The 11,864-nt window shown below is 33.7% G+C and overlaps 1 protein-coding gene across 1 annotated transcript; it reads right to left on the bottom strand.

Annotated features, from left to right (window-relative positions):
- Positions 1 to 6,418: 6,418 nt before the first annotated feature.
- On the bottom strand, positions 6,419 to 11,415 carry LOC127847633 (uncharacterized). Its single transcript, XM_052379672.1, has 3 exons — positions 10,906 to 11,415; positions 9,467 to 10,465; positions 6,419 to 8,534 (listed from the first exon to the last, which is right to left on the bottom strand). The coding sequence occupies exons 2-3, from the start codon at positions 9,573 to 9,575 to the stop codon at positions 8,269 to 8,271; spliced, it is 375 nt and encodes a 124-aa protein (XP_052235632.1). The 5' UTR covers positions 9,576 to 10,465; positions 10,906 to 11,415; the 3' UTR covers positions 6,419 to 8,268.
- Between the last annotated feature and the right edge of the window lie 449 nt (positions 11,416 to 11,864).

The following is an 11,864-nucleotide window of genomic DNA, read 5'->3' as shown; positions in this document are numbered from 1 at the left end:
CTTCACTAAGGAGCAAACAAAAATAATTCAATACAATTTGTTATGTGCTCTCATTATATGCGATTTGTAACATTTGTAAGTTTATTGATATTGCCTAAGATGCCTGTTTGTTATATTAGTTATCTAATTGTCATATGAGTTGTATTTCCATTTTGCCCAATTCTGTTGAATGTTTTTCCTATACCAATGCTTATCACATGTGGTTGTTGTTTTCTTCTTTTGATGTTTTGAACGCTTCCTTTACCAAACACTTAGTTGCGTTGCATTTAAAACAAAATTGTCAAGTATTATGATTCTTGAAGCATTCTGAATGATTGTGGATTTAAACACGGATAATACTTTTGTGAAGTTACTTAATTTGTTCTGTTTAGAATACTTGTATGATGGTGGTCAATAGATGATAATGTTTTCTCACTTTTAAAATTCCCAGGCTCCAAAATAAGACAATTAGTTTTAAAAGGCATCAATTCAAACTGAAGTTAAGCCTTTGACTGAAAATTATTCAGTTTGTAAGAAGTGCAATTAATTCAAATTTTATTTTATGTTTGTAACATTTTATTTGTTAGAAATAATCTGTACAAAGTATATTGGTATGGACAATATTTTGGCAATGGGTAATCAAACTATAAGTTTTTCAGTTTCCTTTTTAGCTCACCATGAGCACGTTTTGTTATTGCCTTTTGTCAGTCGTGAATTTTGCGTAGTGTGTAGTCAACATTGACCTTGTTAACGTTTTAGAAGCAGCATTTATTTTCCAATCTTCACGAAACTTGGTTTGAACGCTTGTCCCAATATCTTGGCCGAGTTCAAGACTGGGTCAGATGAGGTCAAAAACTAGATCAAGTAATATGAATATATGAATAATAATAATAATAAAAGTGATTATAAAATAATTAAAAAAAAATAACACTAGACGTCATTTTACAATCTTCATGAAACTTGGTCAGAACACTTGTGCTAATAATATCGTGTGTGAGGGAAAAAAAACTAGGTCACATGGTCAAAGCTAAGAAAGTGCTTGTTGACACTCTGGAAAACACAGTTTAAGTCAAATCTCATCATGGACAGCCTCTTCTGCAGGAGAGACACCCAGCTACTGGCTAATTAAGTCATTCCAAATCCTGGTAGTTGTCTATATGTAAATTAATGACTCTAAGATTAAGATATGTATGTATACGTTCTGAGCTGGAAATGTTTAAAAATAACCAAATATTGTCATAATGTGCCTAGAAATTAAATATTTATTTGTAACTCCCTCTTCTCAGAATAGTGTAGCTCCTTTGGGTCTCAGGTGAGCACCTAGGGCTTATGGCCCCCTTGTTTATTAGTTCTGTTGATTTGTTGTACCTTTATTATTTTATATTTGTTATTTTTGGTCAAGTTTATGTATACATAAGTTGCCATTTTGGTTAAGTTCCCTGTATCCTTCTGCAAGATAAAATATCTTCAATTAACAATTTTCTTGTTTTATGTAGAGATTGAGATTTTATCCCTTTCGGTCACACAAATATTGATTTTTTGTGTACACGAAGAACGTTTTTATCATTTGAAAGTCTCCCTTGTTTGTTTTGCTTGAATACCATATAAATTGTATGTGCACGCATCCTATAGGCCACTTTATTAGTATGCCCATAGTACATTGTAAGTCACCTGTGCCTGTATTCAGGCGATGAATTTAGGTGGTAATAGCTCTCTTGTTTGAAGTATACTGGCATGTTGTTGGTTTATAACATGAAAACTTTAGTCGTGATTCAATAATAAATTCACCCCAATACCTGTAATAGTTATTTGTTCTGGCATCATCTTTAGAATCTAGAAATATGCTACATGAACTTTCTAAATCTTCACTGTTGAGAAATGTTCACTTGAGGCAGTATGAACACTTGCTTAAAACATTTTTTGGAAATCTGATATACATTATGATTGGCTTACTTTTATTTGATGGCATATTGTATTTATTACCTTGCATACAGTGATACATTACATAGCAATAAATAAACATTACATATTGCCCTCTGTTCCATTCTTAACTTAACCATCAGAAATTTATATAAATTTAAAAATGCATAAAATGTAAGTGTCGTAAATGCAATTCAAATTGCACCAGTTTCAAACAAGAGCACCGCATAACGGGTGCCACGCTCGGCTGCGAAACCTTGTCAGAATTTTTTTCATTTTTTTATAGGTCACAGTGACCTTGACCTTTGACCTAATGACCGAAAAATGGATGTGGCGTGTAGAACTCATCAAGGTGCATCTACATACGAAGTTTCAAAGTTGTAGGTGGAAGCACTTTGATTTTAGAGCCTATGTTATAGTTTTATATTAGAGGTCACAGCGACCTTAACCTTTGACCTAGTGACTCAAAAATGGATGTGGCGTGTAGAACTCATCAAGGTGCATCTACATATGAAGTTTCAATGTTGTATGTGGAAGCACTTTGACTTTAGAGCCTATGTTAAAGTTTTATATTAGAGGTCACAGTGACCTTGACCTTTGACCTAGTGACCCAAAAATGGGTGTGGCGTGTAGAACTCATCAAGGTGCATCTACATATGAAGTTTCAAAGTTTTAGGTGGAAGCACTTTGATTTTAGAGCCAATGTTAAGGTTTTAGCACGATTTTACGCGGACGGCGGACGACGAGCTGGCTATGACAATACCTCGGGTTTTCTCCGAAAACAGCCGAGCTAAAAATTTCATTTTGGTTTTATCTTGTGAAGTTCTTTGAAGTGATCCAGTTTAAGACCAGTCTTAATTATTGATGACTTGTAAAATTTATTCTTTCTTGTCACCTTTAAAGCATAAAAGTTTATTAAATAATTGATAAAGTAATGTGTGTCCACATTTTCCTGCATCAATGATCGGTTGATTGGTACTTTTATCATTAACTTTAAAGATATTAGTGTCGTTTGAAAACCGAAAGGTAGATGCGACATCCCAGCAAAGAAAAGTGCTATATGTACAATAGTTACTCAATTCATTTACCATTATATATTTCCTTTTCTCATAAGTGGACACAGAAATATGCTGTATGATTGCATGATACATCCTTCTGTTTTCTAATCCAATTTATTGAGCTCTAAAACTGAAATACTAATCCATTATTGATTCATTCAAATCTTCATAGACAAGTATTTACAATTTCATAGTCTTAACTTGTTCCCGTACTGTAACTATTACCGGTAAATTTATCACAACGGCAATTTAATATATTCAAGCGAAAAGGTCAGTGTTAGTTTAATATTTAAAAGCTATTCAAAATGTTTGCTATGCTGCTTGATGTTGCCGTTGTTAATATGAGCCATGTCATGGGAAAATGGGTCTTATGCTGCATGCGGCCGGTGTAGCTCTAGACCAGCCTGCAGTCTGGTCATGATCTACGCTGTGCGCTAAAAAGTCTTGCAAGGTTGATGGGTCTCATAAGACAGGGTAGCTCCTTACAAGACTGCGTAGATGCGTATGACATAAGGCCCATTTTCTCATGACGTTGGTCATATATGCATGCCCATGGCCACACTTTAACAATACATTCTCATGTATGGATGTTTTTGTTCAGCTAATAAAGGATCTTGCACACAGTTTTGTTAATTATTTTGTTCCTTCACTGTGGTTTATTGGTTGTGAATTTGACTCTTGACCAGAGGTCAAAAGTTTGAAATGAGGTCAACGTGGCGTATTGGTTATGGTGTGCGCCTAGCAACTGGGAGGTCATAGGTTGTTGGGAACTGTGGGAGTGTTCTTTAGATCTCTCTAAAAGAAACCAAGTACTGGTTTTACCCAGGAAATGGACTCAAGAGGAGCATTTCAATAAGCCTTGGGAGTTTGATATAATAGAGCTAAAATAAATAGGTTTAAACTAACAGTTTGCGTTCATACTGTTCAAGTTCTGACACTGCAGGTAGTTACATCAAGAGTTACTGATTGCCTTCCTTATATGTTCCCCGACGCGAAGGATAAGAATCAAGTGTAAAGAGGTTCATCTGTACTGAGCCTCATTCTGCGAAAACTGGACTTAATGCATATGTGTAAAGTGTCATCCCAGATGAGCCTGTGCAGGCAACTTAGGCTAATCAGGGACGACACTTTCCATGTACACTGGATTTTCATTTGAAAAATTGCATAAAAGCGGACAGTGTTGACCTTGATTTATCATTAGCGTGAGACTTGTATGATTTCTTCTAGAAAAGCTATGGGATTTTGGAAGTTGAATCACATAGGCATTAAATGATATAATTTGTATTATTTAGGGGTATCAGAGAATGACTGCATTCACTTAACTGATTACAGATAGCAAACAACAACAAAACTATTGATTGTTTACACATTTTGTTCAAATATCACACATTAAGACAAACATGATTTTAAAGACAATATGAGCATTTATTATTCATAGCAATGTTGTGCACAACAAAACGTGTCTCTTGTACTCATGCCTTACAGCTAAGTGCTTACATAGTACTTGTGTGGTACATTTATTGTTTAGAGAAGAAACTGCCTGAAAAATTCTCAGCATTGGTTTTCCTTGCTGACACCTTAATCACAAAATGGATTAGAAAAATCCACGTTTCTTGTAGCAAGCATATCCCAGGTTCACTGCAGTCTCACATGGACAATTAAACAGTGGAAGTGTACAGTAAAATCATAATTATTTTTGGGAAATTAATTCTCTTTCATTTCGTGGATGGACCGTTCCAAAAATCGAACACAAACTCATCACAAAATGAACCACGCCAATCCTTTTTTCTCCAAAATCAGAAATCTCTGCATTTACATATGAACCAAATGGTCATTTTTGAACAATCATGAATATAAATGATTGTAGTCCAGTAGGACAATGTCAATAACATGGCACACATCAAATGAAGTTCAAGTTAAAGTGCGCACAGTAGCTTTTCACCCAAATTTCTTCACCTGAAGCAAATATAAAATAAAAATGTTAATATTTACCAAAAACAAATGTGTCTGTAAATCACCTAAATCACTGCAACTGCAGACTGAACAGGCTAATCTGAGACCACACTTTATGCACATGCATTAAGCCCTGCTTTCCTAGATCTATGATTGTTTGATACTGAATTACTTATTCACAGTCGTGCACATCTACAGTCTTGTTGTTGCTTTAGCTTTATTAATCATTTTAGATTTAAGTCAGTTGAAAAGAAATTGTTACAATAAAGCAAGTGAGTCGAAATTTGTCGAATGTAAAAAATCCTAAATTTTTCTTTGACGTCACAGACATGAAACAATTGTGATGCAAAATTATTATGAACAATCACAAAGTTAAATTGAGAAATGAAATTGATTTAAACATCTTTTTTGGATTTAAGTTACTAGATTATGGAACTTCTAATTTTTTAGGTCACACTTCAGCTTGTTTGATAATCTTTTATTATATTATTGTTGTGACTAGGCAAAAAGTATCGGAAAATCTTCATGAAACAATTATGATGCGAATTATATCGAACATTTTATATCATTTGGCAGGTACAGATCATTTAAGATATAATCTGAAACAAATTTTAAGGTCAATGTCATCCTCCACGGTCAAAAGTTAAAAAAATACAATCCAAGGGAAGTAATAAGCTATAAAAGGGAGATAATTTCTAAACCTGCCAAATGATATATTGAAATTTTATTTCAAAGCGGCGCAATAGGGGGCATTGTTTTTTTGACAAACACATCTCTTGTTTTTAGAAATTTCTTTGCAAAAAATGTGGAAACATTCAAATATGAATGTTGAATTTGAATATTCAGACGATTTTCGAATATAAGAATAATCCAATATTAGTTCCCATCCCTAAACATGTATACTTCTATATAATTCTTCATCAAAAGCGTGTTATTGTTTGCATATGTCAATTATTTTTTTAAGATTTTTCTTGCCATAGCAAACGAGATAACAATTAAATAACGATATACAGACATGCTTTTTGCTGACCGACTTTGATACCCTGCCAGACAGATTGTTTTGCAACATTGTACAGCTGAAAAGGCGGCTTATGTAAACCTCATTGGTTTAACATGTTTTAATGGCAATTACAAAAACAATTTGAATGAGTTTTCATAGGGGAAGGGAACAGTAAGGAACTAAAATATGATATGATAATTACTAGTGCACAGAAGGCATAATAATATAGAGGATATTTGTTGGAGTCTTTGGAATATCGATGATCACGAGTTAATTAAAATCGATATTCCACCGAATCTTACACATTTTCTTTTTATTTTATGCTTACAAATGATTAGTTTGGTATTTTTACCATTCCGGTCAATCTAATTCCCTGTCGGGCGCCCCAAAATGTCATAACTGCTTTATGCAATATGCGTTGCAAATAGTTCACAAGAAAACATTCATTCATGAACACGTTTATTGTTTATTTACAATGCAACACATATCTAGTGAGTAGAAACAAAAAAACGATCACAAATTATCATTTCAACAATAAAAATGTGTTATTAAAAACAGACGAACATAACAGTAATATATATGAATGTTCAAGGGAAGCTATTCCGTATGATGTTATAAAAATTAATTTCAGAGTAGTCGCCCTTGGTAAAATTGGGGGTCACAATGTGGAATACAAAATAGTTTTGGTAAAACAATGAAAATCATCGATAATTTTCACTATTAATTTTCAATGTTTGAAACAGTGAATTATCAGTTTTAATTCACTAATATTTCTCTATAAACCACTGGAAAGCGTAAAATAAACTAATTGTGTTTTATGAGAACACAGCCTTCAAGAATATACCATCAGGTAAATCTAAAGGGGCACGAACAAGTTGATTTAAACAGTTAATTGTCAAACTGCTGTAGCTGCTTAACATTTCTAAACTTGGTCAAATAGTTTCACACTGTATACTTGGTTTACACTAGTGCAAAACGCAATGTTGCACATCTGTACGTTTCATATTAGGCCATTCTGAATTATCATTTATTAATTTAGGTCTCATGGCGGAAAATATTCTCATCATTTCGATGGATATTAATGTTTAACAAAACCTGTGTGAGACAGCTTTGCTGAATATATATAGTTATAAATAACCAAGAAGCATGACTGTGTTCAGTGCAGGAAAAAAACTACAGGCGAAACCCGATGGCTGGAACTCGCTGGGACCGACAGCAACAGTTTGAGCCATTCGGATTTCGAGCCAACCGATTTCTAATAAATTTATGTTTACTTACATAAATACGCAAAAGATTTACATCACCAGTTGACGAGTATTCATACTACCAGAACCCCGTACTACTTTCTGCTATTGAATTTATAAGAACCAAATAAATACTTAATACTTTCATTCATCAATATGTTTAAAATGTTACACTGACAATCAAACAAATATCATATAATACATGTATTTATATATATAACTATATATAAATACCATGCATACGCACTATTTACACATGGCTGAAATATTAATCAGCAAGTAGTTGTGTGCTTGTTGTTTTTTTTAGAATGTCAGTCTGTTTTTTGTTCATGAGTTGTTGTACTGATACAAAGTTGCAAAGTTTTATATGCCATCAACTTGACATTGTTCTGCATCCACAAAAACAGCCAGATTTTTTTTACAAAAAGTCATCTTTTACTCTAATTAATTAACAATTGAGACGATAATTTGTTGCAATTATGGCGTGTCTTAAATCATGCGCTCCTATTGATTACCAGCTTATGCAACCCAAAGTGAGTTTGAGCTAAACGAACAAAAGAACGTGTGAACATTGTGAAAGGGACCGTGAAAACAGTTCGAGTCATCCGATAATTCTACTCTCGGGAATTCGAGCACTCCGACAAAAATTATATGAATATATAGCAATAACAAATAGTTGCTTCTTCAAGGAGGGTTTGAGCCAACTGCAATTCGAGCAAAGCGAGTTCGAGCCTTCGGGTTTTGACTGTATTTATCAAAATACAAGATACAAAAAATTTAAGTTATCTGCAATATACTATTATGTATGTTAAAGAAATGCCAATCTATGCATGTACACACACACACACACATATATATATAATGTAATATATATATGTAATGTTCACAGACAATCTTAACATTCTTTGACCTTATGAAATTATTTGTTTACAAAATAAATGCACCTGCAAAAACACAAGTGTTTAGTACACAATTTTCAAACACACAACAAAACAATCACATGGCAATTTAAACCACCTGAATGGTCAAGATTCGCATAGAATAACGCTATTGCACTTTGAACACCAGGATACTGCTGTTTTTAAGAAGACCCATCATGATTGACGAAGTGTGTCTATTGTAGCAATCCATCCTCCTTTGTAGCAAGAATGGCCAGTTTCCTTTTTCCCTCATCATCCACTTGAAGGATAATGTTGGACTGGTATCCACAAACCAGCACCTGGCCTGCAGGTGTCACATGTACACATCGAGGGTTTTTCAGTGCATGGTCAGTGAAGATGGCAAGGACTGAACCATCCTTGGCCAGCGTGAGGAGATTGTGCTTGGATAAGTTAGCGATGTACAACTTGTCCCCTGTGGGGCTCACAGCACACATATACACTGCAACACAGAGTAACAACAAGATATTAAATTATATGTATAGTAGTTCATAACAAATCTTATCGAAACTGTATTAGTAATGTGTTCTTCAATATCAGAGACAACACATTATTAAGATCTGCATAAAATCCAATAATATCTATTTTGTGAGGAAGGAAGTTCTGTTTCAGTGTATTTTGTTTTCTAAATGTTTGACATGTTTGTATGTGACTGATGTTAGAATAATTAAAGTATTCCCAAACAACGTAGCAAGAAACAATACAGCTTCAATATGCCCAGGAACATGTCAGGTGGTATAACTCCATATAGAAATTATACATTACCCATACATACAAACATGGTTATAATGTTATTGACACAAAATGGAATATTTTAGAGGACCATCATTCAATAGAATAACTGTACATTTGGTTGTTATTAAAATTGGAATTGTATCCATATTTTTGAATCTGTTACAAAAGTCAGTTGAGTATATTTTAAATTCATATTCATTTACTAAAAAATAAAAATATCTCCACTATAAAACAAAACACGTTACAAACAGTTATTGCAAAGCTGCCAAAGCACTCTGTGTTTACTTTGAAACCAGTTTTATTCAACATACATTAATTTGTTTGGATGTTTGTGATGTTCATTCAACAACAAAATCAAATGTTCAACCGAATTTTAGGTCAAAGTTTTAAGATCAGATTTTTTTTAAACACACACAATTTTAAGATCTTATAATTTTGCCAATTGTAACAATCCATAACAAATGTATGCAAACAAAATTTAATGATTTTACATTTGTTTATACATGGCATTCTGGGAATGTCTAATTCAACGATCCGCAACATGAAACTGCGGTTAAAATAATAAACTGATGGTACATTTGAAATATATTTATTGAACAAATCCTTAATCAGAGCATGGTTAATTAAATATGATTTTACCTGTACAACGGTCTGATTTATCCTCGAACATCTTGCTGACAAGTTTCCCATTCAGTGTATACTTGTACAGTGCAGTATCATCAGTAGAAAGCTGTACCTCTACATTCATGTTGTAACTTGAGCTTACTTCCTATCACCAGCTTCCTGTTATTGACTGTGATAAACTGGACCTCATGTATTTCATTAGCATTTCCATTGACAGTCACAGCCACCTCACTGGGTGTTATATTACAAACGTCCTGTGGATAGGCTGTCGCACTCCAATGATTCACCACCTGGTAATGCTGGTCAAGCAGCTTGACATTCTTATTAGCGTTGTCTGCAACCAGAAACTGTCCAGATTGGAGAACACATATGGCTGTAATATTGCATTCGTCTGAATCACTTGATATTTTCACATTTTGTACAGACTTCCCCTGCACAGTGAACACCTTGTTTGAGTTCTCTTTTACCATCAATGTTTGGGTACTGTGTTCAATTCTCCCAAGACCAGAAAGATTGGACAAGTACTGTAAAACATCGTTGTTAGGCTGGAATGTTATTGAAACTCTAACTTGAAAAGAGTTTTTCTTCAAAAATGTTTCTGACAGTTGTATTTTCTCCGCACATTTCCTGGTGGCTATAAATGATAGTTCCAGCTTGCTTTTATCATTAATGTCCTGTATGGCGTCTCGAAGTTGTTCCAATTCACCCCTCAGCCTGATGCATTTGTCAATATCACTTTTGGAAGAGACTTGCAGTTTGGTCAGAGTATCTTTCATTTCTTTCAGTGTTCTCTGTTCAATTGTGTCTAAGGTTGCATTTATTTCTCTGCGAGTTTCCTGTATCGTTTGTAACTGCTCATCATATGAACTTTGAGTAGATCTAATGCTATCCTCTTGGTTGTCTTGAAGTTTCTTAATTTCTTTCAGTATAGTTTGGATAGAAACTGACAGTTGTTGAAGGTCTGTAGACTGACTTTTTACGCAGTCGGATATGAGAGTTACTTGTTGGCAGTGTCTGAAAGAAAAATGAAAAAAAAAAACACTTCAATTAGTTTAAAATACTAAAATACTTGGTTTTGAAAGCTTTTAGTGGGAATCTTAACTTGTTTGGTAAAATTTGAACAAACTAGTTTATATATTAGAGTCCAGCTTTAGGCCAGCATGGTTTTTATTCATTTATTTAGATCTCAAACCTTCATAATCATTTCATCAGATATTTTACTGAATGTAAAATCATTGACCCAAGCACAAAGATAGCTTAACACTGCAGTCTTTATTAAAAATGAATGTAAGTGAACAACGAAATGGTTTCTTGTAATAAGAAATATTGTGTTGATACTATAAAATTGATATTTTTGGCTAATGCCAGTTGATTTTTTTTTGCAATTAAGTTTCAAAAGCCTACATTTGTTTCTTAACTTTGCTTTGTTCAATTAAAGTAGAGAAAAAATATACCTGTGATTAAGGAATGCACAATTTGTGCAGCACAGCTCACTGTGTTCATTACAAAACATTTCTGTTATTTTATCTCTATGGATATCACATTTTAGAAGAAAATTTTCCAGCTTCTTGGGCACTGGTCATTTCTTCATAGCTCCCCTTCCATAGGGGGCATGTTTTGTAAACCACTGGCTGTGCATGCCAATACATGTTCTACAGTAAAACTTAACACATGATTCGCAGTAGAAATCAGCTGTATTATCCAATTTCTTGTCTTCGCAGGTTGAGCACAAGAAGTCTTGGATCATGTCAGATCCCTTTTCGATGGTGGATTGTGAAAAGGTTGCCATTTTACTGAATGAGTTTTACAAGTACTGTCAGCTAAATTAAATAGTTGAACAAATCAAGCACATCTAACCACGGCCGGCAGTCGTAAACAAGTTGCACCAAACCTACCACTATCAAACAAATGTAAAACTCAAGTTGATTTGAAGGTTAAAACTTCCGATAAACAAATATGCTAACTGTCACAACTAACTATTTAAACTGTCACGTGAACTGTAGGGTAAGATTACACCGTCAGTTTGCAGTTGGTTTATTTGGGCATACAAATTTTTTTTATCTTAACTCAACGCTGTGTTTAATCAATCAAGCAATGAGAATAGTTGATTTAAGTGAAGTAGATACCATTCGTATAAACAGGAAGAATATTTAACTGTAGATGATCTGAATGCCAATTTAGGACCCCACTCTCGCTTTAAAAAATGAACTTGTCATAAAAAATAAAGCATTTACAGACCAACTAATTAAATAAATAAGAACATGAAAATAAATAAAACTGTCCTTGCCACACCTAAAATATTAATCTTTGTGATGTTTTGTCTGAGGGAATCGATTGTTTGGTTTAATATTAATAAAATATGATATATATTATAAATACCACTTACAATTTTCAAGATTGGTCCAGGTCAAAG

The sequence above is a fragment of the Dreissena polymorpha genome, chromosome 10, assembly GCF_020536995.1.
Source record: "Dreissena polymorpha isolate Duluth1 chromosome 10, UMN_Dpol_1.0, whole genome shotgun sequence".
NCBI classification, from domain to species: Eukaryota; Metazoa; Mollusca; class Bivalvia; order Myida; family Dreissenidae; genus Dreissena; species Dreissena polymorpha.
Note: the sequence above shows the minus strand (reverse complement) of the source record. Positions and strands in the feature narration are given on the sequence as shown.